Source organism: Phyllostomus discolor, chromosome 9 (assembly GCF_004126475.2).
Source record: "Phyllostomus discolor isolate MPI-MPIP mPhyDis1 chromosome 9, mPhyDis1.pri.v3, whole genome shotgun sequence".
NCBI lineage: Eukaryota > Metazoa > Chordata > Mammalia > Chiroptera > Phyllostomidae > Phyllostomus > Phyllostomus discolor.
This window is the reverse complement of record NC_040911.2, coordinates 47,306,023-47,333,827: the sequence shown is the minus strand read 5'-3', so window position 1 is coordinate 47,333,827 and position 27,805 is coordinate 47,306,023. Positions and strand designations below refer to the sequence as shown.

At 37.0% G+C, this 27,805-nt stretch overlaps 1 protein-coding gene across 6 annotated transcripts in view; it reads right to left on the bottom strand.

Annotated features, from left to right (window-relative positions):
* The window catches only part of PTPRM (protein tyrosine phosphatase receptor type M), an 801,251-nt gene that overhangs the window by 448,463 nt on the left and 324,983 nt on the right, over positions 1-27,805 (bottom strand). For all 6 annotated transcript variants that reach the window (XM_036009302.1, XM_036009304.1, XM_036009303.1 and 3 more), the window contains exon 5: positions 11,008-11,123. In XM_036009302.1, the coding sequence (XP_035865195.1) occupies positions 11,008-11,123 (116 nt within the window). The remainder of the gene's footprint in view (positions 1-11,007; positions 11,124-27,805) is intronic.

Below are 27,805 nucleotides of genomic sequence, written 5' to 3'. Positions count from 1 at the left end.
ATCAAAAGAATAATAATATTTTGTGACAATCAAACTTATATGAAATTTGGACTTCGGAGTCCATAGATAAGGCTGTATTGAACACAGTCACACTCTATAGGCTGTCTGTGGCTTCTTTCCTGCTATGTGGAAGGATCGAATGGCTGAGACAAAGTCGAATGGCCTGCAAAATTTGCTATCTGGCCCTTTACAGAAAAAGTTTGCCAACCTGTGTTTTACAGAAACATTTACAAGTGAAATGATAAGATGAATGAGACTGTTCCAAAATAATCAGAGGGGAAGCAGGTGGAAAAATAGATGAAGCAATTGGCCACATATTGTTAGTTGTTGAAGTTGGGTGTTTAATATGTTAAGTTCATTATACTATTCTTCTACCTCAGAATGAATTTACAGTTTCTATAATAAACGTAAAAGGAAGCTTTTCTTCAAAGAAGCAATTAGAAAGTAATCTCTCATTTTTGTATTTTTGAATGACTATTCTAACCATGATGATTTCTCTAGGAAAAGAGATGGTTTTGCTGCTGGTTTATATATAGTCCAGTGCTACATGGATCAAAGAGCCATTTTTGTCAAGGCATTCACTTCCTGCAAAAGAATCAAGCCATTTATATGGTAAAGGTACCACCAGAGTAGAAGAGAAAATAGTTTGGCAAAGCAACCATATCCCAGAGGTAGCAGCCTTATTCTGCAGCAACATTTTTATAATAAGTAACAATCACGTACCCAGCATACAGAATATGTATGATATACATTTCTTGAAAGTAATAATCACTTTTCAGATATTAACAATAAACAGAAACTATCAATTTGTCACTTTTCCTTTGTTCTTAGTGGATGTCACTTTGTATAACAGAGACAAACATAATTCTATTACACTTGGGCAACAGCCAATTTCCTTTCCTTTGAATGAAGGGGATGGAGGATGGCACTTTTATAAACAGGGGAGATGCCGAAGAGAACAATGGTCTGCTTCCCGATTTCAAAGTTCATCCACTGTGGAAATGTCCTGGCTGTCGCCGTGTGCCACACAGAGATGTCTATGACCTTGTCTCAAACTGGAACTAAAAGCAGCATGGCTTGTTTTCATTCTACTTGTATAGTCCTGAAGAAATTTTTGAAATTAAAACCCATCAAAAGTTGTCAAACTTTCTTTCCATCTCAGGGAAGGACCTGGGTAAATTTGCCTCACTCTATTCTTGGTACATAATTCCAGATTAGCAGCAGAATGAAAATCTTCTAGGACTTTTCAACTGTACCTAAGACAGATACATAAATCTCCTAGCTAAAACATTTTCCATTTTTTCCCTCCTGTTCCAGAAAGAAGAGACAGAGGAAAAACCCACAGATCCTAACAGTGCCCAAACTCTCCAGGACCCTTTCTGCAAGGCCTGGGGAACTGAAAGGAGATGGAACAGGCAGAGTGCTGGTATCTTCAGCCTCAATACAGAATTCTGAAGCACCAATTCCGTACTCCTTTCTTAGGATAGAGCTATGGATGCTTGGAAGCAAGAAAAACAAATGAATCTTTTGATAAAACAAGAAAAGAAACAGAATAAATGCTTTGGTGGTTCCTGGGTCCAAAGAAAGCAGCCCTTAAAATTAGTAGTTGATACTTTTCTCTTCTGCCCTCCAAACTGAACCATCCTGACCTACGATTTTCCCAGAGAAACTCAGATTCCCATGGAGGAGAAGTCCCACTGCTGCTCCAGCTGTACCTAGTGCATCCCACTCAAAACACCAGCTGCTTATATCTTTTTTGACTACATTAGGTAACACCACTAAGTAAGATATATTAATTTCCCCAAGAATCGCCCTAGGCATGCCATACTGTTTCATCAATGTACAATAAGTCTGTACCTTTAAATTTAGGTAATTCAAAATCATATCAAATTAAAATACATAATATATGCTTTAAGGCTTTTGATGGCATTAGTATGAACGTTCAATATTGTTATATATATATATATATATATATATAATACATATATATGTATTTAATAGACTAAAACAATAATGGATGTGATTTCAACAACTCAATTTTAAGGAGCAAATGGTTCCTATAGCAACTGTAGAGAGTCCTTTTTATGCATCTCTGGTATTTTTTGTGATGGTAAGTGATGTTAAATTTATGCTTTAATATATATGGTGTAACATACCGAAGTTAAGCTTGCCCAGGGAACCATAATTTTACTCCTTTCCAAATCATTTTGTAGCTTTTATGTATAATAGCAAAATTGTTCTCATATACAGTTGTGATTTTTTCCTCTCATTATCTATAAATGAAACTAAAAGTCACCAATGCTGACTAAATGTACATATTCCTTAAAACAAAGCCAAGGAAAAATTCCACACATGTGAATATAACTTTAATTTTAAATTCTGACAAAAATTATCATGTAAAGCAATACATGAGGTTTATGAATCCATGAGAAAATACCTGTGTCTTTGTACTATGCAAGAGGTGCTGTGGTTAAGAATGTAGATTCTGGACTTAATGGCCTGGTTCAAATCCCAGCTCTTGTTACTAGCAATGGTCTACTAGAAAAAAAATCACTGGAACCTCCTGAGCCTCGGTTTCTTCTCTAAATGGGCATATAAGAAAGAAGGTTCTCCTAAGGATCAGCTCAGGGAAAAAAACTGCTCCCTGGCTGTTGTGGCTCAGTGGACTGAGTGCCGGCCTGTGAACCCAAGGGTTGCTGGTTCAATTCCCAGTCTAGGGCACATGCCGGGGTTGCAGGCCAGGTCCCCAGTAAAGGGCGCATGAAAGGCAACCACACATTGATGTTTCTCTCCCAATCTCCCTCCCTTCCCCTCTCTCTAAAAATAAATAAATAAAATCTTTATAAAAAAGCCTGAATTATAACATAGCCTAGTAGAGTACCTAGCACACACACAGTAGTGTCCAGAAAATGCAGTTGTTATTATTTTATTTCAAACACATCTGTTGAAGTCAGTAATGTAAATGATGTTTAAAAAATTTATAATTTATTAATTTATGTCCAATATTCTATGGGTCAGAAGACCTATTCTTACAAAAATATCAAAATTTTCCCTTTGCTCTCAAAAAACAGCTCTAAAATTATCTGAGCTCAGAAAAAAATATGAGAAATTTATTAGGCTGGTAAAAAATACTTTTTTTACAATTGGGTAACAATGCCATTAAGTAGAATATTTCAAATTCTCAAAAGAAAAAAAATCTCTGAGCCAACAACTAAAAACTTTTGATCCCAAGTGAGTATTATTAAAAAAAAATGAAGCTTCCCATATTAAGAGCTCATACTGAATTACATGTCATACAAACAAAGTGAGTGGGGTGGGTTTTGTTCATTAATTGCTGCAATGTAGGTCTATTGTCACGGTGAGAACTCAAATGGATTATGCTTCATAGACGTGTATTAACTGAGGTTCTATGGCAAGAAATTTTTTTGAAGGGGGAAATTAAAGAACAAAATTTTACAACAGAGAATGAAGGTGCCTAGGAAAGGGGTACGTGAAATGAAGGCCTTGGAAAGACAGTATGTTGATTGCATTTCCTTCTAAGATTTCTTTAACTTTGAGGGAAATTTGCTATATATTCTGAAATAGCAATGAGGTGCCACTAGGTTCTGGATGTCCTTCTGCTCAAAGACCATCCCTCTGAAAATGAACCTAAAACAAGCCTCCCAGATAGACAGAGTTTGTGCCTGTTTTCCTCATCTAACATGGGCCTTTGAGATTCACCTGAAGGAGACACGTGATTTCTTCAGTAAGTCAGTAGGCCAAGTGCCATGAACAGGCATTTACTGAGTGTGTGTTGTGTGGCAGGCCGTATTCTAGACGCTGTGTTGCAACCACTGTTTTTGATGGTACTTCACAGTAACGTCATCTGAGTCCCTTTTCTATTTCTACAAATTGATGCATGTTATGAAATCAACTCTGATGCCTTACTTCTAGTAAATACCAAGCTGTCTTCTAAAAGAGTATACCAAATACATTTTACTATGATGATTCTAAAGTTATCACACACTTTCACAGTAAATCTGAGAATATCTGACCTAAAGGCCAATTTTACTTGAAATACAAGGTTAATCAGTAGAAAAAAGGTTATCAGAAGAAAACTGTCCAAGTGACAAAATTTACTAATTTGTAAATAGGCAAAAAATTTTATACTTATAATTTATGTTCATTAGCAAATAAGTATCATGATGAATACAAAATATATGACTGTGTTAAAGTTCCCTATTTTTCCAGGTTCTGTCTTCTCATTAATAAAATGAGGAATTTAGTTTAAAGACTGTTCCAAACTCAGATGTTACATAATTTTGTGATTCTAAAAAGCAAGCCATTTAATAATAATAGGGCTTCATAATCAAGAAAAAATCATTTTCCAGGTTTCCATCACCAGCTGTTATTCACCCAACATGCACATGTAAATCCCTGGCTTGACTGAAGATGCCATTCATACACTGTTAAAAAGGCATTTCCCCTCCAGTTTTCCTTGCTTTCTGCCATTTGTCCTGGAGGCTGACCCACTTTCATTTCTCACCCAGTTCTGAGTTGATGTTGTAGCTGAGGGCCACAGACCAAATATTTGTATTCCTCCCAAATTCAAATTCATATAATGATGAACCCTTAATGCCCAATACAATGGCATTGGAGGTCAGGCATTTGGGAGATAATTAGGTTTAGATTAGAGTGGAGCTTTATCATGAAGGGATTAGTGTACTTATATGGCATTACAAGTCTCTCTCTCTCTCAATCTCTCAATCTCTCTCTCTCTCTCTCTCTCTCTCCCCGCCATTCCCCCTCCGTAAGAATATAGCAAGAAATAAGGCTGCCTGCAAACCAGGGAGTGGCCCTCATCAAGCATCCCATCATGCATGCTAGCACCTTGATCTTGCACTTTCAGTCTCCAAAAGTGTGAGAAATAAATGTCTGTTTTTTAAATCGCCCAGTCTATCTATGGTAGTTTGTTATAGCAGCCCATGATGACTAAGATACTAAAAGTAATGAATGGAAGAGCCTCTGCAATGTATCAAAAATGAATTAAATGGTAGAAGTTAAAAAAACACCCCAAAGGTGCCTACGATCCCTGGAAAAGAATGTGCACAAGCCATCTTCAGATTTACAAACATCAACACTACCTTTGGAGGTCACCTTTACTTATTCAAAGACTGAAAGAGGTATTATAAATATTAATTGTCAAGAAAAAAAAAAGTATGGGGAGGCCTGTCCAGTAAGTATCTAGCCATATGCTGTGAAACATAGAGACATTTGTTCAAGATACAAGATACAAGAAACATTGTAGGTAGGAAAATGAAGCCTTAGTCTCCTTCAAAGTAGGCACCTTGGGACCTCACACAGGTCTCCCAGTTGCCAGTAGCTGCCCTGTCATATTTTCCTGAATCTCATCAATGGTCTGAAACCTCTTCCCTTTCAAAGGTGATTTTAATTTTGGGGAAAGTCAGGAGTCACAGGGTGCCAAATCTGGGCTGTAGGAGGGCTAAGTCACCTGGATGATTTGCTGTTTCACCAAAAATCTCTGCATGAGACGTGATATATGAGCTGCTGTGTTGTTGTGATGAAGCTGCCAATCACCAGTTGCCCATAACTATGGCCATTTTCATCCTATTGCATCTCTCAACCAAGGAAGAACATTGAGGTAGTACTCTGTATTAATTGTTTGGCCAGAAGAGGCATACTCTTGATGGACAATACCTTCCCAATCAAAAAACACAGTTAATATGGTTATCATAGTCTAGATCTTGCTGAGACTTTGCTGGGCCTTCTTCAGGTTTGGAGAATCAGATGACTTCCACTGGGATGACTAGGCCTTTGTTTCTGGATCATGGCTGTAAACCCACCACTCATCTCTGGTTATGACCTTCTTGAGTTAATCTTGTTCATTAGTAGTGGTTTGAGTCAAGTCATTAGTGACTACAGCACAATGTTCCTTCTGTTCTGATAGCACAAGCCACAGAATGAATTTTGCCATGACATATTTCATGCCAAGATCTTGCATCAAAACCCCAGACACAGTTTTTGGAATCCCCATATGAGCTTCTAGTTCTTGCATGCTCAGATACCTTTCTCTGTTGACTGCAGCCCGTGCACATTCAACATTCTCAGGAGTTCTGCTTATTACAGGCCTTCCAGAACGTGGGTCACTTTCAATAGATTCTCAATCATCTTTGAAGCTTTGTGGTACACTTTTATTTGTGCTGCACTCATTGATTCATCTGTGAAAGCCTTCTGAATCATCCAAATAGTTTCTGCAGAGGATTGTTCAAGCTTAACACAAAATTTTATGCAGATTAATTGCTGTACTCGCTCAGTCATTTTGAATGTAATGACCACACAGTACACATGCTCACTCAGTAATGTCTGCCACCCTCACTGACTAGTACAGTGAAGTCATCATTATTTACACATGCACATTCCAATCCACTCTCCTTTCCTGTCAAGTTACATTGATGTCACGTAAACCATTATGCTTATATTACCAATGGCCAGACTTTTTCCTGGACAGATCTTGTATGTAGAAAAATAAAATTTAAATACTCTGTGAAACCATCACCTGCTGCAAATCTTCATTACTAGTGGAATTCCTGCCTCACATACAGGTTAACAGAAACCATTATTGCAAGTGAAGGACATTAGTCTTATTTCATCTTAAATTACATTCTCAGTAATATATATACATAGATGCATATATACTCTAAAACATTTTCAAAATATAAGCTCCACAAGTGGTAGAAAGTTGATATAATAAAAAGTATGGTCATGTTCTTGAATGAGTTTACAAATACACCTCATTTGACTATCTCCCCTGGTTACGTCAATGTTGTATGAATAGACTGCCGTATCTGACAGCATACAGCAAGGATCTTCAACAAACCCGTTTCACATCTGTTCTGTACAATAAAAAGTTTTGTAGATGCTGTTTTCTACTGCACATTGTCTGCAAGGTATTTGAAGTACTTTGCAGCTATAATAATAGATGTCCATGAACTATGTTTTACTTTGTTGTCTGGAAAAACTGATTCTGCATTGGCAATAACCTGTGTGGCCATAGATGCAATGAAGAAAATGTAAGCAGATGGGACACATCTGTTAATCATAAACATTTCTTCATTAGTGTCATCATCAGATTTATTTGTGTTATATTTCTGTGAAAGACTCTGACAGTGCTGACAGTGATCATATTTAATCTATATTTTAAAACAATCAAACCAGGCCCTGGACAGTTAGCACAGTTGGTTAGAATGCTGTTCTGACATGCCAATGTGCAACACATACAAGAATCAACAAATGACTGCATAAGTAAGTGGAATAGCAAATTGATGTTTCTCTTTCTAGTTAATAAATTTTTTAAAAAATCAAACCATTGGCCATTCTCAGGTGTGAATCAATATGTACATGAAATACATATGGACTCTTTAAATTTTGTTCAGGAAGGCTCCTTGGTGTTAATCCAAGTCACATCCAAATTTTTGTAACAGAGTGGCAAGTGCATATTGTCTACTCACTCAGCATTGGGGTATGAGAAGATGGCAAAGCAGAGTGGAATTAATCAGCAGTGAGGAAAAAGTGAAGACACAGAGGTGTACTATTACCAGCTATGCTATTCACCTTTGTGGCCTTGGACAATGCTGCCTGCTCCTCAACCTCCTCATCTATGGAAGAATTATGAGACCATGCGATATACATATGAAACCCTATGCAAAACGCATATGGTAGGTAGAATTCAAAAGATGGTAACACAACTAACAAAAATTATTGCAAATGATGGTGCTCCAAATCATTGATGTTCCCCAAATGACGATGTATTAGTAATTTCTAAATCTTCACTTACTATTGGGAAGATTCAAATTATAGAAAAATCTAAAAAATTTTTAATATCAACTTTCTGCATGGATTTCAGAATTATTTTGAGGATCCAAATGAGTTTATATACAAGAAAGAATTTTTGAAGCTACTATAGCATTAGCATAATAAGGAAGAAATGTCCATAGTTATACCTCTAGACTAGACAGAACTGCTCCTTGATTCCAGGTTTGCTTCTCTCTACAACATATACAGAATAGCCTGAGGCAAAGGACTGGGCCATAGCACAAGAGGGGATGGGGGCTCTGTGAAACCATCACCTGCTGCAAATCTTCATTACTACTGGAAGTCTCTCCACACATACAGGTTAATAGAAATAATTATTGCAAGTAAAGGATGCTAGTCTTATTTCATCAGCTACTAAAAAATATCTCTCCACAAAATGATTATCTAACCACAGGAAATACAACGTTTAACAGTAAAGTTATTTTAACCTCACAAAGATTCACAAACCAAATAGCATACTAAGTCTAGGACAAACCAAGTTTCACTCAGAATTTCAAAGTCACAACAGTTCTATCTTGTCATTCCGTTCTGGGCACAGCCATGTGGAAATCTGCAGGACACTATGCAGTCAATGATGGTAACAAGGGAAAAAATGGACTGGGTAACAGACAAGGAACTACATTAATGAATGGATTGTAAAAACAATTTACCAACCCTGGATGGTGTGGCTCAGTTGGTCCTTCATCCTATACACCAAAAGGACACAGGTTCCATTCCCAGTCAGGGCATGTACCTGGGTTGTAGGTTTGGTACCAGATGGGGGCACAGACAAGAGGCAATCAATCGATGTTTCTTTTTCACAATGATCTCTTTCTCTCTCTCTCTCCCCCCTTCCTTCCTCTCTCTCTAAAATCAATGAGCATGTCCTTGGGTGAGGATAAAAAAATTACCAACACAATAATCAAATTTGATAAAATGAAAGCAAGATAGACCCATACATGAAAAATTCAGAAGGAGGCTACTGAATACAGGTACCAGTTATTAACTTATGCCTGCCTTTTACCTTCCAAACTTGGAACATGTGTTGCACTTTGCTTCATACTAATGATTGTCAACCCTGGACACACACTAGAGTCACCTGGGAATCATTTAATGAAATATTGAAGGCAAGGCCCTAACCCAGACCAATTAAATCAGAATCCTGTTACAGACAGGACATTAAGAAATAAGCAACTCTCCATGTGGAGGAGTGGAGTCAGGGTGGAGAACTCTGCACTTAGACCCCCTTTTTTTCCCCAAAGTAGCAGCTTTCTCCCTACGACGTGAGAGACTTTCTTTAAAATAGTCTTCCACTTCGTAAGAGGAAATAAAGATCTCCAACACCCCAGGAAATGCTCAGGTTTAAGCATGAGCATCCTAAGTCCAAAATATTTACAAAAATAAAGAACAAATCGAATCCTCAACTTGTCTGTAAATTCTTGGAAATATCTAAGACTCTGCTGAGGAGAGAGCTTGGACTTAATATTGTATTTTGCAAGTAACCTTAATACAAATTATCAGGAACAAAAAATTTTTCCATGAAAAATTAAGATTTCTAGAGATAAATCAAAGATAACAAGGATAGTTTAATTTTTAAAAGGTCATTAATGCATTGTGAAAAATGCCAATTAAAATGTCTCATCAGTTATCATAGATAGCTAATCTTGATAGAATTTAATACCAAATAACCACAAAGAAAATAATTCTCAATCACTAATATCAAAAATCTGAAATAATTGGAAAGTGGGATAAAAAGAAAAAAGTCAAATACTGAAGAACAGAGTCACACATAGTTTTCACACACTGCAAGAGCTTTTAAAGTAGCAATTACACAATTTTTAGAAAAAAGGGAATAGTAAAGATGAATTTGGTAGATACTATTTCAGTCCTCTGCATACGTACATTCCTCCTTCCTGGCAAGGGGACATGCACAGGGTCAGCAGGACATGAGGAATGAGAGTGACATCAAAGTAGAAGGTGAGGAATTGTGCAGAGGCCCAATTCTGTTCAAGAAGCCTCCGCCAGAGTGTGTTCCCCATTGGCCCACACCTCACTGACTAATCTTGTACAGCACATTTGGCTATCTTCCTTTTTCTCTGGAAAAGGATGAGGTAAAATGGCCATTTATTTCAGTTGCAATGATGAAAAGAGATAAGGGATTTGAAAATTGTAGAGTGTCATGCCAACGTGACACCTCACAATCACTATTACACAGCAGAAGAAGAGGTACAGTAGAGGTTTGGCGAGGCGACGTGTAGAGGAAAAGTTAGCGTGCAGGAAGTGGCAACTAAGGTGAAATGGTAAAGATACACTAAAGGGTTAAAACATGGGGCAGCTCAGTAGCAAACGCAGTAAGTAAATAACTAACCAAACCAAAATAAAACCAACTATAGGACCTATAAGGAAAGAGGGGGAAAATCAACAATACTCAAGGTGAAGAATGAGCAGGCTGCAGATCAATGCTTGAAATGAAGAAACAAGAACGAAATTGGAGAATTCTGTGGGAATGGAAATGAAACCTAGAATTTGGGTAAAGAAGTAGGCAGGACTCTGGTTAGAGGGCACAGGTCACTAATTCTTTCAGAATCATTCAGGCCATGGATCTAAGTGTGAAATTATTTGCCATGCAAAATACATATGGAGATATTTGAAAGATTGTAAAATACACAAATTATGATCACCCTAAGAACATCTTTTTAAAATTCTCAAAGGTAAAAGATGTATTATTAATTTTCTAAGGTTAGGCTTACTGCTGTGTAAATTCAAATCACAAAAAGGCCTATAAGCATGTGTGTGTGAAAGAGAGAGAGAAAGAGAGAGAATCTTTGGACTTTTCTCTAAAAGAAGAGTAGGGGAAGGGTACTATTTTGTACTTTAATATATTGCTCTTAAAGTAATTTGACAATCAGCTCTTCAAAGCAAAATGGCTAAGCAGAAGTAAAGGGGGAAAAAACAAATTCAAACCAAGGTCTGTAACAAACAACAATGAGGTTATCTAAGAGCTCTTAGTAATCTGGCCACTCAGTAAACAAGGAAAAGAACCAGGAAAACTACCCACAGCATCCACCTTCCAGTGACCCATGTCACTGGGCTGCTCTCTGGGGGCATGCATTCTTTCCACTGGACTTTCAAACTGATGAAAATGAGTTATTGTACCTGCAGCCACAGCCTGTCCCCTGCCATGGTCCTGCCGATGGCGCTGCACTGGAAGGTGGCAAACTGGCCGGCATTCACTTCCACGTTCTGAATTCGCAGGAAGTGGGGGGTTCTGGCTACATGGAGAAAAATAAAGAAAGATATTAAAAGTGGAGACCTCTACCTAATATGTGTCTTTTTGACTCTGTCTGTAATTTCGGGCCTTTCCATTTTGTTTACCTTTGAAGAAAATAATGTTTTTGCTTATCAGAGCTTTAAAGATTTCATTATGATTGTAAAAGAGATCATGGAAGGCTTTGGTGTTCTCTATAAAAGAATAATAAAAAACCAAGTGTTCTGGGATGGAACCAAACAGAAAGAAGATATTTTATTGTTCCTGCTGTGCAAATTATCACAGCTCAGCAGTCTTCTTGTAATAATAGATCTGTATTAATAAAGATTATACTGAAGTCTAATTGATGTTTTGAACAAAAACATATTAGATATTTATACTAGCAACATGAAAAGAACAGTAAGAAGTTAAATGATGTTGTCAAGGAAACTTTTTAAGCCAAGTACAGAGCTGTGCAAAATATATATTTCAATACAACTAATTGGTATGCAGCATTACTGGTATAATATTTCCCAGCCACCAAAAATACTATCCCTATAGACAGACTCTGAAATTGTGCTGGGACTGCCATACCATGGCAGTTTTGCTGATTGTATTTCCAGTTCAAGAAGAAAGAATGATTCCAAGTACTGAAGAGCATTAAGTCTCATACATACGTTGTCCACAGGGACAGCTGTTTAAATAAAAGTTAATTCTGAGAACCACAGACCAGTTTCTGAAGCATATTGAAAACATGCATTCAAGGACTAGAATAATAGTCAGGAATTAAGTTTTTTGGAAACTTCTACTTTTAAGAAAAAAATTCTCTTATCACAGTGATGATAGCATGAAAGAGTAATAAGGGGTGGTGATAGGAAAGGTTAGGGAGTATAAAATGGAGGTAACAGGATGATAGTATTTTCTGGGAATTATGGATAAAGCTGGACAACAACTAGAATCAATACTTTTATGGCATGCCAGCTTTCCTTCACAGCCAGCATGTCTTTAGGTCATGTGTAGACACTTTCAAAGAATGGTGCCCCATTACTGGGTACCCAAAGATGATAAACGAGCACTAATATAATAAGCCTGTGAAGAACATAATTAGGAATGGAAGTGGGTTACTAACTAAGAACAAAGAAAAAATGAATTTTAATATGAACAACACACAGGAAACCCCCATTACTAATTTGGAGATCGCTAATAATTCAGACAATATATTCTTGATGCTTAGCATGCAAAATACCCCAAGGAACTTCTTAAAAAGTAGCATAACTATGGGCCATTGTTTGTAATACTAATATATTATTTTAAAACCTTTTGAACTATTTTTCACTAACTTAATCAAATTACCCTTGGGCAAGAATAACATGATTCTATGATTTTTACAGATCTCTGTAAAAAGTCTCTAATCAAATTTCTTTTCTATTTTCTGTTCTCAAAAGCTAAAAGACCAATTGGTTTTAGAAAATGAGCATCTTTAAAAAAATTTAATGTATATGCTATTTAAGTTATCCCATTTTTCTTCATTTACCACCCTCTACCCAGCCCATGCTCGAATTCCAAAATCAGTCCCCTCGCCATTATCCTTGTCCATGGGTCCTTCATATATGCTCTTTGACTGGTGCCTTCATCTTCTTTCAGTCAGTCCCCACCTCCCCCCTCCCCTCTGGCAGCTGTCAGTCTGTTCTATGGTTCTATGGCTCTGGTTCTGTTTTGCTCATTACTTTATTTTGTTCATTAAATTCTTCTTAGAAGTGAGATCATATGGTATTTGTCACTGACTAGTTTATTTCACTTAGCATAATAGGGTCCAGTTCCAACCATGCTGTCACAAAATGTAGGATTTCCTTCCTTCTGCTGTGTAGTATTGCATTGTGTAAATGTACACAGTTTTTTCATCCACTCATCTACTGATGGGCACTTAGGCTATTTTCAAATCTTGGCTATTGTAAACAGCACTGCTATGAACATGGGGTATACAAATTCTTTTGAATTGGTGTTTCAGGATTCTTAGGGTATATTCCCAGCAGTGGAACCACTGGATCAGAATAGGTGTTTCTCCAAGGAGGCCATAACATTCAGAGGGCCCATAGGCATACAAAGAGGTGCTCAGTGTCACTAGCCATCAGAGAGATGCAAACTAAAACCACCATGAGATATCACCTTACACCTGTCAGAATGGACATCATAAACAAATCAACAAACAACAAGTGTTGGAGAGGATGTGGAGAAAAGGGAACCCTCATGCACTGTTGGTGGGAATGCAGACTGGTGCAGCCACTATAGAAAACAGTATGGCATTTCCTCAAAAACTAAAACTGGGACACTTCTGAGCATTTCTGTGCCAGACACTTTTCTTTGAATAGCCACAAGTATCCTATGAGGTAGGTATTTTTTTCCATTTTACAGATGGGGACAGGGAACTTGGAGGTACTTGGCTAGTAAGTGTCAGAAACAGAGTGCAGACTCTGGCTCACCCAGTTCCACAGCCTGAGCAGAGCCCCTGGAGCCACCCTGCCTCAGCAAGGCTTACTACCTTGGGTCAGCCATTCCACACCCTTCAGCCCACTGCCAGGGGCTCCCTGTCTGATGGCTGGGGTTTTAACTTCTTTCAAGGCCCTTTGCAAATGCTATTTCTTCATGAAGCCTCCATGGATTTTCTTACCTTGTTGTTAGACCTTTCCAGTATCACATATCCTCTGTCTCATATACAGTAGTTTCCCCTCATCAATTGGGGGTACACTCCTAGACATCCAGTGGATTCCTGACACCAGAGATACTACTGAATCATATGTATTCTATGTTTTTCTTATACACACCTACCTAGGATAAAGTTCAGTTTGTAAGTTAGGCACAGTAAGAGATTAACAACAACCATAATAATAAAGGACAATTATAACAATATATTGTAATAAATAAAAGTTTTGTGAATATGGTCTTTCTCTCTCTCTCAAAATATCCCATAACTGATCTGATAACAAGTTGGCTGCTAAGTGACTAAAAAGTAATAGGATGTAAGGTGTGGTTACAATGAATACCCCAGGTGGGCCAGAGTGGAACTGTGAGGGACTCTGTCATGCCACTCAGAATGGCTCACAATTTAAAATTTATAAATTGTTTATTTCTGGAATTTTCCACTTAATATTTTTGGTCCACAGGTGACCACAGGTAACTGAAACCGCAGAGAATAAAACTGGGGATAAGGGGGGACTGCTGTATTATGGTTCTTGGGGTGACATCCCAGTTGGGGTAACTGGGGTGACACTCACTGCTGTTTTAATCACTTGTATGTGAGTAAATAGCACTTGGTACTAATGCCTCCATATAGCTGACACTCAATATAGGAGTTCAATTGAATTCATATTATTTAACATTAATAAACTTAAACATAGATCCCTGAAAATTATTTATAGTTGACCCCTGAACACAGATTTAGGGGTGTTGACCCCTCACTCAGTCAAAAATCCATAGTTTTTTTAGTTGAAAATCCACTACAACTTTTCAAAAACTTTTATTTATTTATTTTTAGAGTGAGGAGAAGGGAAGGAGAAAGGAAGAGAGAGAAACACTGATGTAAGAGAGAAACACTGATAAGTTGTCTTTCTCACAGGACTTATCTGGGGACCGAACCCACAACCTGACCTGGGTTTGTGTGCTGACTGGGAATCGAACTGGTGACCCTTTGCTCTGTGGAATGATGCCCAATTGAGTCACACTGATCAGGGCTACATAGAGCTTTTGATTCCCCCATGACTTAACTACTAATAGCCTACTGTTGACCAGAAAGCTTACCGATAATGTAAACAGTGGATTAACACATATTTTGTATGTTATATGTATTATATATGTACTCTTACAGTAAAGCTACAGAATAGAAAATATTAAGAAAATCATGAGAAAATACCTTAATAATATTTATTGCATAAAATATGTGTATAACTAGACCTGCACAGTTCAAAGCCCCACTGTTCAAGGGTCAACTACACTTGCAATTTCAGTTTCTGTAGAATTCTATTCTCCTACATCACCTCTGGTGCAAAGGAGCAAACTTCGCTACACAAAAACTTGTGGCAATTACTACTGTACAGTTACCTACACCACAGATTCGCCAACATTGATTGAAATCATTAAGAATTTGAGATTTGATTAAGTTAATAGGACTATATTGGAAGCTGAAAAGCTCTTTTCTTGTCCAGGAAATTTATACAAAATTGAGTATTCTTTCTCTTCTAATTCAACACAATATGTTCATTATAGTACAAATATCACCAATTGGAAACTTTTTCAAATGTTTTTTCCCCATAATTCTAAGCACATTACCCCTAGCCACATGGATACTGAACTATAATATGTATACACCATTAGAAAAAAGAAAAAGAGAAACGATGGAAGTGGAAATTCCTGTGTTCACCAGTGCATTTGTACAAAGGTAGGTTTTAGCTATTTCATGTGAACTCTAAGGAGCTGACTGGAGTGGTGTATGCTCTGCAGTCTTTCAGGACACACACACACTACCTCTCATTGTGGACTCCTTAAGGAGCTGCTAGGTCCATTTCCTGCCAACCATCCTGAGCCACCAGTGGTCTGCTTCTTAAGGGATATCCACTTACTATCATCGCTTCCACCCCTCTATGAAAACTGCTCTCCTCATTTCCCAATGATGAGGCACGCTTTCAGCCACTCTGATTATTTTTTAAAACTTCCCCCCAAAACTTCTAAAATTTTCCTTTTCAAATCATTTTCCTGCAGCTTTTTCCTTTGTTCATTCTTCTTTGTGCTCCTCTTGTAAATGTGGATTTGTCCCAGAACTAGAACTTGGCTCATTTCCCTTTGTAGAGTACGTGTTCTCCCTGGCAGATGTCTTCTGTCTCCATAGAGTCAACAATCCAGGGCAGAGTAAGAACTCTCCAAGTCATATCCTCAGTGCTCTACTAAAAACATAATGAAACTGAAAACATGTTTGAAGCTCCTAGAAACAAGGAACCTGTAAAAGTCTCAGTGGGCTACACTCCTGCCAGCAACAAGGTAAATTCTTGATAATTAGGAGTGTTGGAGCCACTGAAGGCAATTGTGTGGCCCTGCAAGGACAGACAGGCCACTCCAAAGTCAGACCTGACATCATGCTGCACTCCAGGCAAAGGGCAGCCAGACCAAGGAAAACAGTAGCCACTATAGCCCACATGGTCAGTTGTGTCCTAGAGCTATAGTCCACTGCTGAAGTCACCAAGATGAAAGCTGACAAGGAGTTGTGGTCAGACAGTGATAAATACTACAGGGCACTGTTGTCCTGTGAAGAGCAGGGTTTTTTTTTAAAAAAGCAGACCTTTCTGTCTAATGAAGGAAAAACTGGGACACAGGGCAAGGGTAGGGACGATTGGTAGGGTAGGGGAGAATGGGAACTGACTTCCAATTTGTGAGATGGACACAGCATACAGAAATTATGGAGAGGCATGTTCCCCTGGAGGTAAAGAAGGGTTTCCTACCACTGAGACTAGCAGACATGGTATGAGCTGGCTAGTGAGGGAGCCTGCTCAATACTGTGGCTTAGATTATCCTGCATACTCAGCACAACATCTCACCCTATAGATGTAGACACACATCTATAGGATGTAGAAGGAAGGTTTTCTTTCCTGTAGTTACCTTTCCTTTCCTGCTAATTCAGATTTCTACCCCTTGAAAACCTTCCACACTTTCTCAGGGGCACATGGGAAAAGTTAAAATACACTTAGTTTGTAACATCTGGAGTAAGCTTCCCATGGATTAAAATCATTGAAAAAAAATGAATTAATTTCTTGAAAATTTTAAGTTCATTGCTTATCAAGTATGTCAGGAGACTTATTTTGGAAGAACAAAAGTGGACTACCCATATAGTTTCTTTTCCTTTAAAAAATATTATATAGAATATTTCTGAACTATCTGAGAAATAATTTACTTACCCCCCAAATCTGAATGACTTCCTGAAACAACTTACCTAGACTATCTTCATTTACATATTCCTCCTACTGACAGGACTAATATATTAAAAGCTGTCCCAAGGTATTTCAAATCGGTTTAATTCTTTTTCCTAAGATTTGTGATTTAAATAATTTTTCTCTTTTAAATATTTTCAATAATAAACATTAAAAATAGACAAGTATCTAATTTTTTTAAATCTTCACTGAGGATATGTTCATTGATAAGAGAGAGAGGGAGAAGTATTATCAGTTGCCTCCCATATGTGCCCTGATCAGGGACTGAACCCACAACCTAGGTATGCTCCTGCTGACCAGGAATCAAACCCACAACTTCTGGCTATACAGGATGACAGTCCAAAGGACTGAGCCACCAGGCCAGGTAAGAAGTACTTAATTTTTTAATCATATATAAATTTATTTCTAAGAAGCAACTTTTAAAATATGCATGTATTTCTGCACACTTAATTTTTTTTAATGGAAAGCATCCTGAACCTGTTAATCAGTTGAGAGGACACATAGCATGTTGACCTAAAGCTTGGGCCTCTTGAGGGAGGTTGGGAAATTAAAATTTGATGTGTCTAGGCTCAGAGTGAATTCATAAATACATATTACAATAAAATATTGTAATATGTATTACACTAGGTAAGGAGGCAGATAATAAGCCAAATCCCGAAAACAGCTGAAAATGGGGTAGGGATGGTGGGGGGTGGTAAACATGAAAATAATTGGAACCAAAAAGGACAGCTTCCCGCACCTGGTAGAATCCTCTCATGTGGACTTACGGGTGGCTGTGTTATTCACAACTGTTTTGAGAGATCTGATGGGAGTATCTGGCTTTGCAGAGAACCATCAGAGCAATCCTTTGCCATTAAAAACTTTACATCTTCTAAATTGGTCTATTGATATCTTTTTTACATTTTTGTGGCAACTACACACCTTTTTAAAAGATTTAACAAGATATTCAGTATTTTCCCTTGTTAAATATTCATTTAAAAATCTGCCTGATGTACATCAATGGTCCTCAGAGGCAATGTGGCCCCCCAGGGAACATCTGGTCATGTCTGGAGGCATTTTTGGCTGTCACAAGGGTAGGGAACATACAGGCTCCACTGGTACCTAATGCCCAGAGGCCAGGGATGGTGTTAAACATCCTGCAAAGCACAGGGCAGCACCCAGGAAAAGGAATTACCAGGCTCTAAATGTCAACAGTGTCAAGGCTGAGAAATCCTGGTCTACATTATATGGACATAGAGTTTACTAAAACATTCCTCCACTATTGAACACTGAGTTTCTTACACATAATGCCAAGATAAAAGTTTTCATAATTAAATTGTTGTGTAGACTTTTTGTTTTTTCCTTTGGACAAAATTTAGAAAACAAATTATTAAGATAAAAATACGTATTTTTAAAAGACTTTTGACACAAATTGCCAAACTGCTTTCCTTAAAGCATATAATGATTTGCATTTCTACCAGCAGGGTATATAAGAGGCTCTTCTCACCACCCACTCAATAATGTTATGAATTAATTTTTGTAACTGTTTTATTTTGATTTTTATTTTTGTGGCAGGAGGACAAACTTTATTGATCCCCCAGAACTAGTTCTCTTTCTCCTGAGTTTGGCCAAGAGACTGTAACCTTTTTTGATAAACTTATGAAATATATACACTCTATCAGCTAAGCTAATAATAGTAGATAATCTGAATTTCAGGATTGTCGCTGGTTCTGCTGTCAGTCTGGTCACAGGCTGAAAGTCTGCCCTGGAGAGACTGCTCCCCAAAGGTCCTATTTCTAACAATGGCTACCTGGACCACAAGAGAAAGATGCAGCAAAACTCATTTATCAATGTAGTCTCCTAACACTTACTATCTTCAGGGGGGTTGTGTTAGGATGTAACTAGCATTTTTAATTTGGAGTACGAAAATGTGTTTGTGTTATCATCTTTCTGTATTCATCCCATTCTTAATAAAGACACTGCACAGAATGAAAGTTACTACTTTTCCTTTAGATCTTCAATATGGCTTTCTCAAAAAATGCAAATGCAGATTCCTTGTACGGTGAGGGTCACAGCCTGAGGAACTTTCATCTATGTCCAACTTGTGTTTTGGGGAGGGCCCTTTTGTGCAAATGACCAACTGTTTTGCTTTGGGAAATAGTGTTGCTTGATTGCGAAAAAACTGCTGGAAAAAAATTATCTGGCTAAGATAAAAAAGCTCCACCTCAAATGGAAACCAGATGAAGGCATACAAACATATTAAGCATAAACATTCATATAATCAAATTATCCTTTTCAAATGAAACAGTATTATTTGACCTGAATGGAAGCTGGTAAGTTATCCACCAGGATGAATAAGACAAAGGAGCTGTAGGATTCTATTTTCCAGATCAATTTCCTTCAAGAATATGAAAGTCAGAATTTCTACTAATGGAATTTTAAGCTTTTTAAAAATAGATATTAAAGGCCTATATAATCTTCCCAGTTTTAGAATGCCTGGATCCTAACAGTCTAGTGCAATAAATCCTGCAATTGTTTTCAGTTGGGAAGCAGATTAAGACTGACAATACTTTAAATCTGGATTTTAGCACATGCGTGTTCAAGATTCAATACTACCTCTGAATAAAAGCAAAAGTGCCTAAACCCACACATTAGTGAGTTTATAAAATTTGTAAAATAGCAATTCAAAAAGTACCTATTCAAAGAGTTGGGATAAAGATTACATAAGATGATGTAGAGAAGGCATATGCTATGCCTGGTACTTACCCTAAAAGATATTCATTGCTATTTAAAAGAATTGATTTATCACTGGAAACTGGAAAAGATCCCAAGAAAATGAGCTCTACAGCCAGAGAAGTTTCAATGCCAGGCTGAGCTGTATGCTCTGAACCTTGCCCATCTACCTTAATTGTAACACCAGGTAGAGCACTGTTAAGAGTAGAAAATTTCAATCTATCCCACATTCAAAAAGAAAAAATGCTCTTTCCAAATTTATAGCCCCATTTGTCTCCTGGATACCCTTTCAAAATGCTATGACAGCTTTCTTCTAAAATCTGCAGGAGTTCTAAAAACTATCTTCCATGAATTTCAAATAGTTTTTTTAGTATACCTCTTCTACTTTCTCTTTTCTGACATATTTTGTTGCTTGTCACTAAGAAAACAGTTTTTCAAACAATAGATATTTTGAGGTATTAAGTGATCTCAAATCAGTCTTTGATCCCAAAGTCGGGAATTTTCATTGAACAAAATGCAAATCTTTTGCTAAATGTTTCATATTGATTCTTCAAAGCCTGCATCAAAATAACAACAAAAATCTGAGCCCTGGCCCGGCTGCCCAGCTGGTTAGAGTTGTCCTGGATATGCCAGCATTGTGGTTCCAATCCCCAGTCAGGGCACATACAAGAAACAACCAATGAATGCATAAATAAGTAGAACAACAAATCTCTCTCAATCACTATCCACCCCCCCCCCCACTTCCTCTCTCTCTTTAAAATCAATTACAAAAATTAGAGAACAGTAATTTGTGAAATCAAAGTGCAAACTGAAGTGAAACAAAAGAGAACTGTGTGCTAAACGCCTTTTTATTTTTATTTACATTTTGATGTGATGGCATTGGTTGAAATGAACTGGAGATATGCCCAAATGCCAGAATAAACAGCCAATGTTTCTATTTGTGTAGCATATCATCACAAACAAGGAAAGCAATGGCTGCCAAAAACCTTTTTAAAAAAATTTTAAAACAGACACTTATAAGCTACTCCATTTAATAATCAATCAATTTACCTACTTAGGGTTACAATCTACAGCTGACTCATTCTAGTGGGCCTGTCCAGATGTAGTGCCTAATAATAATAATAATTTCACAGAATGTATTAAGTAGTGCTCTAAATTCTTTATTATGTATTAATTCATTTAATCCCTACATTTACCCTGTGAGGAAAGTATTATTATTATTATCTCATTATGTGAATAAGGTTAGGAAGCCAAAGTAATACAGATTTAAGTTTTGCTCTTAACATGTTTCAGGACATAAAATATTATTTTTTCCTTCAAATTTAAAACGAATCTTAATAGAATAATTCCTCAAGAGGAAAAATAGATTAAACATTCTTATCATAGAAAAGTGAGTTAGTCACTATATATGAACAAGTTTTATAAGTCACCTGTATATTAAAGAAGAATGATATTTCTTTGGAGAAAAATTCAAGTTTCTATATTTTTAAAATGAATTGTCAGTTCTGAGTCCTGTGTTCACTACCTCAAGTCAAGTCTTCTTTCACCACCATTTTATATTATTATATTTTTAAATTGGCAGGAAAATAGTAAAGTTTGATTCTGCGTAATCTTTAGATTTTAGAATTCAAGCCATCATATAGGCAAATAATTTTTATTTAGTGTGTTATATTACAGCATATAAAAAAATTATACACCATAACTAAGTGGGATTCATCCAAGGAATACTGGGTTGATCAAACATCCAAAAGTCAATCAATATAATACATCTCACCAATAGAATAAAAGACAAAACCACATGATAATCCAATAGATGATGGTATTCAGGACACACTACCCCAAAATATGGCACCTTGGTATGCTGAATATTTTAAGATGAAGGTGTTTGAGTAAAACAGTAGAAGCAAGAGGGTCACTCTGACCTTCCCCTACCCTTCTCTCTTGAAACAAGACATAAAACTCTCAGTGGGAAAAGTGTTCTCCCTTATCTCCAAAGACAAAAGGACTAGAAAAAGAACCTAAATAAGCATGCCTTGCCAAGTTTCCTTCAGTTTGCTACACTTACCTCATATTTTTTAACCTATCACATTTCTCCTCGACTCTCCACTTTTCATCAAGCGTAGCATAAAAATACTCCGGTGTAATTGTCTCTTCAGGTCTTCATTCCATAGTAAAGCTCCAGAATCATGAAAATGGTATATTAAATAAAATTGCATGTTTTTTCTTCTGTTAATCTTTGTCAATTTAATTTTCATACCTAGCCAGGGACCCTAAGAGGGTTGAGGAAAGGTTTTTCCTCTCCTACATACGCAGTTTTGAGGGCACAAGTTGTGTGCTTTTTTGCTACAGAAAAGAAGTTTTCTAAAATCCAACACTTTCTCATGATAAACAAAACAAAATAACAACAACAAAAACACTCAACAATAGAAGAAAAAAAAGAGAATGTCCTTTCTGATAATGAGCATCTACAAACAATCCAAACCCACAGCTAACAACACACTTAACAGTAAAAGACTGGAAGATTTCCTCCTAAGATCAAGAACAAGACAAGGATATTTATTCTTTCCACTTCTACTTAGGATTATACTAGAGATTCTAGCCATAGTAATTAGGCAAGAAAAAGAACAAAAAACATTTGGATTAAAAAATAGAACGTAAAACTATCTCTACTTGAAGACGAGAAGGTCTTATATATAGAAATTCCTAAGGATCCACAAAAAAACAATTAGACTATGTAATAAATAAGTTCAACAACATCTCAGGATATACAATTAATATAAAAAATAAATTGTATTTCTATACATTTGCAATAAGCAATCCAAAAATGAAATTAAGAAAACAGCTCCATTTATAATAGTGTCAAAGTAAACTACTTAGGAAAAATTTAAGAAAAAAGTACACAACTTGTACCCTGAAAACCAGATATCTTTAGAAGACCACAATAAAAGTAAAGACAGTCCATGTTCATGGATAAGAACAGCTACTATTTTTAATTCTGGACTCTATTCTGCTCCATTGATCTATGTGTCTGTAATTATGCCAGGACCAGACTGTTTTGATTACTGTGAACTTATAATATAGTTTGATGGCAGGTACTGTGATGCCTCCTACTTTGTTCTTCTTTCTCAAAATTGCTGCAGCTATTTGGGGTAATTTATAGCTCCATATAAATTTTTGAAATGTTTGTTCTATATCTGTGAAATATGTCATTGGTATTTTAATAGGGATAGTACATTGTTGTCAGGAATGCAGGCTGGTACAGCCACTATGGAAAATAGTATGGAATTTCCTCAACAAAGTAAAACTAGAACTGCCTTTTGACCCAGCAATTCCTCTACTAGGACTATACCCTAAGAATCCTGAAACACTAATTCAGAAGAACATATGCACCCTAATGTTCATAGCAGCACAATTTGTAATAGCCAAGTGCTGGAAGCAGCCTAGATGCCTATCAGTAAATGAGTGGATCAAAAAACTGTGGTACATCACTTCTCGGTCTTTTGGCTAAGACCAAGTGTAAAAAACTGTGGTACATTAACACAATGGAGTACTACGCAGCAGAAAGGAAGAAGGAGCTCCTGCCCTTCATGATAGCATGGATGGAACTGGAGAGCATTATGCAAAGTGAAGTAAGCCAGGTGGTGAAAGACAAATACCATATGATCTCACCTATACGTTGAACTTAATCAACAAAACAAACAAGCAAACAAAACAGAGACAAAGCAGAGACAATGAAATTAAGAACAAACTGACAGTAACCAGAGGGGAGGGGGAGAGAAATAACAGGGGAAAGAAGAGAAAGAGTCATCAAAGAACATGTATAAAGGACCCATGGACAAAGCCAAAGGAGGGTAGGACTGAGGGTGGAAGGTGGGGGTGGGTGGGGCAGAGGAAAGTGTGGTGGGAAAATGGAGACAACTGTATTTGAACAATAAAAAAATAATATTAAAAAAACAGCTACTATTTTTAAGATGACATAACTCCTAGCCCTGGCTAGGTAGCTCAGGTGGATAGAGCATTGTCCTGGCACACTAAGGTTGCAAGTTCTGTCCCAGGTCAGTGCACATAAAGAAACAACCAATAAATGCATAAATAAAGTGGAACAACAAATTGATGTCTATCTATCTCTTTGTGAAAAATATCAATAAATAAAGATGACATAGGCTCTGACTCAAAGTGAACTAGAGATTCAAGGCAATCACTGTCAGTATATTACCTAGATTTTTTGGCTGAAATTGAGAAGTTAATCCTAAGATATGTAAAAAAAAGCAAAAGATCTAGAAGAGACAAAACAATATTGAATAAAAATGAACCAAGTAGGAGGATTCACAGACCCCAATATCAAATTTACAATAAAGCTAAAATAATTAAGACAGAGTAATGCTAGCAGGACAAATAGATCAATGGAATAAAATGGGTGTCTAGAAATAAACCTTTATAATTTCATTAAGTTGATTTTCAACAAAGATGCCATACCAATTCAATGAAGAAAGATGAGTATTTCTACAAATGGTTCTCAAATAATTAGATATCTACATGCAAAAAAGAATAAAGTTACACCATATCTTTATATCACATATAAATATTAACCCAAAATAGATTAGAGACCTATATGTAAGAGTTGAAATTTTTACATATATGCAAAAATTGATCATGGGATTAGTTACACAATTCTGCAAATATACTAAAAACCATTAAATAGATTACTTTAAATTGGTAAATTATATAATATATGAATTATACCTCAATAAACCTATTAAAATGCTGAATGTAAGACATAATGCTTGTAAGACATAAAAAATATATATCAGCACCACAAAGTAACAATAGAAATACCCATATATTTATAGTTTATAACCTACTTAAAAATAGGAAATGGCATTATGAAGCTGATAAAATGCTTCTTCAGTTTCTCCTACTAGGATTGTTGAACCAAATTCAAAATATATTTTTAGTGTGCATACCAAACACAAAAATTATCTATGTTCATTAGAAGTGGTCTGGAGCCAGAAAGCTACTGTCTGCACAGCCATTTCTACATTTCCAAGCCGATCCTGCATCTGTCACTAGACTAAAATCAATTTAATGAGCAACATATTCATAACAGAACAGCTATTTTTTTTAAAATGTTATAATGTTTACTCATAAACCTATATGAATTCAAACAGGAGTCCTTAGAGTGAAATAAAGTTCAGCAGTTTGTATCTTCTGAAAAGGAAAGTTTTAGATATCAAATAAGGATTATTATTTATAAACCTTTATAGGAAATCCCTTAAAATATTACTGTCAAGTATTCCATTTAATGACCAAAATATTGCCTTCTTTAAAATCTTTATTTGCATGTTTTTCCCATAAACTTAAGGATTGTAAAAAAATAACTACAGAAGAGCTATCATGAAAGCCATTTAAAGCTTACAGTTCAAAATGCTATTGTACCATACTTCACCTTGGTACAGAGCCTGCTTTGCAATTCTGTGTCTCCTAACAGCAGTGTGCAAAGCCAGTTAGGTATTAGCACCAGTATCCTCCAAAATAGAGAGCATAAACACCTTTGTATGACCATAAGCAGCGGGGTTTGGAAGGAATGAACAAAACTGCAGAGGACGCATTTCAGGAAGGCTCTGACAGAAGGGCAGGGATTAAATCTCTTCATATGACTGAAGGGAAAGACTCAAACCCTACGGAACCGGAGAGGCTACACTTAGGAGTTATTTTGTTGGCCAGTGGCCAGATGTAGAAGGAATTCAGGATACATTATCAAAAAGACCTGTGTAAAACTTGACCTTGGCTACTGCATCTGCACCCTGGGCAGTAATAACATCTACCTTGTGGCTAGATTTGCTCTGAGAAACAGGGAGCACTCAGCACATAGTAGGCATTCAGTATTACTGTCTCGGATTTTTACTTCCTGTTAAGAGGTGAGTCAGAGGCAATGTTTTTGCACATTAGAACACCCCATGTGTGTTCTTTAAGCCCAAGGCTATTACTCCAAGGATTTGACCATCAACTAAAGTAATTATGAGCAACTAAATTTGCCCTGGTGTTTTAATTTGGCACAGAATTGTTTATTTTTCTAATTGTTTTTAAAAGGCAGGGAGGCAGAAATTCTTCTTGAACTCACTGGTCTTGGTGACAAAAGAAAATGTAAATGTGATGTGCTACAAAAGTAATGTCTGACATAGCAACAAACAAGATGGTTTCTGTGCTTGAACTTCAGTGTTGTAACCAGGTAAAGGTCTCAGAGAGGGCAAAACCCCTGTGGATGGAATCAGATGACTATCATGATAGCCACACTAGATGACAACCACACAGGGCTTCTCAGAAACTAGTACAAGAAATGAACTCATGATCTAGTCAATCCATGCAATAAAAGCACTGTTTGTATTTCTAATACCATTTAGATATAATCTTTCTTTTGTGAATTTGAGTTGGACCATCATCAGAGTTCCAGGGATGTATGAACTAGCCAGTTTCTCTTTAATGCCAGGAACCCTAAAAATAAAGTAAGCTTCCATCTCTCGGCTAGCCAAAGATTTAAAGTCTGACAGCACCAATTTTGGGCAAGGATATTGGGAAAATAAAGCTTCCATTCATTGCTGGCGAGACTATAACTGGCTCAGACACTTTTCTTAGCAATTTTGCAGCATCTAGTAAAACCAAAACTGTTTCTACCCTACACCCCAGCAATTCTGCTTCTAAGAACATACCCTGCTCTCACACACAGCACCCAGAGATGTGCACACAGATGTTCACTGCAGCAGTGTTTGTCATGGAGAAAAACTGGGGGGAAATAAATGTTTGTAGAAGAATAAAAAAACAAAATGTAGTACATTCATATGATAGAATATTATAGATTAACCTAAAATATGTAATGCCAAGTGGGGGGAAAAGAATACAGAGTAATTTGTATAGTTGGATACCATTCATTGGAATTTACAAAAGGTAAACAGTACTTTCTTTCTTTTTATGAATATGTAGTGATTATGAGAGACACAGTGCTCGTACATGCACACACACACATGCACACATGCAGCTCGCTGGTTGCTCAGCTTTCAAACCTCTATTCTGGGACTGGGAAATTCCCCCCTGTATATTTCTTGGTAAATTCTAGGCATGGCTCACATGATAGAAACTATAAAAGCTATAGTTTCCTTTTCTAGATCACCATTTGGCTAGCAGGAGAATGAGCACGTGATTTACCTTGTCTGCCCTGACAATCCTACTCAGGGTTTTGTGCCAAAGACTGAGGGTGCAAAGGCACGGAGACAGTGATAAATGTTCAGGCAGGTGGAAAGGGACACCCTCCAAAGGTCAGGGGGCCAGAGGAGCACACTGAAGCACTCCTGTCCTCATGGGTGGCTATCTGGCATATCAATCACCACGGTTGTACCTGCAGAGCCTCCTTCCAGTTCCTGCCCATTATCTGATCATAGATCACCAATGTTCCCAGTGTTATTTTTGCCATCCAATTCCCTGTCAATGCAAAGCTTTTCTGCTAAAATCAGCTACCTCTGTTTCTGCTGCTTGTGGTCTAGAAACCTTCCAGACAGAGAGGGGCAGCAGCAAGCTCACCACTGTAGTGGCCCCTGGGGACGTGAGGGAGAAATGGGACTGGCAATCTGCAGTATTTTATTGATTTAAGGACAGAGTTCAGGTGCAAATATAACAAAGTACTAATAGTTGTTCATTCATATGGAGTGGTAAAAACAATACTGTGTGTTATCACTCATTGGACTTTCTTTTAAAGAACTAACTCATAAAAGATGAACAGGCCATTTATTGCTGGGGTCCCCAGGTGGTTTAGGTCGATTTCTTACATTCACCAGATTCCAGGATTGTTTGGGCTATATTGTTTGGGCTATATTGTTTGGAACTATGCCAGAATCACACTAGAATTAGGACAAAAATGCACAGATTCTCAGTGCTCAAATTGTGCTACTATTCAAAAGGGAAATCCAAAAGTCTTCACAAGGATGTTTCAACATATCAAAGTATTCTAGTAGTCTGCATTCCTGATTTTCAT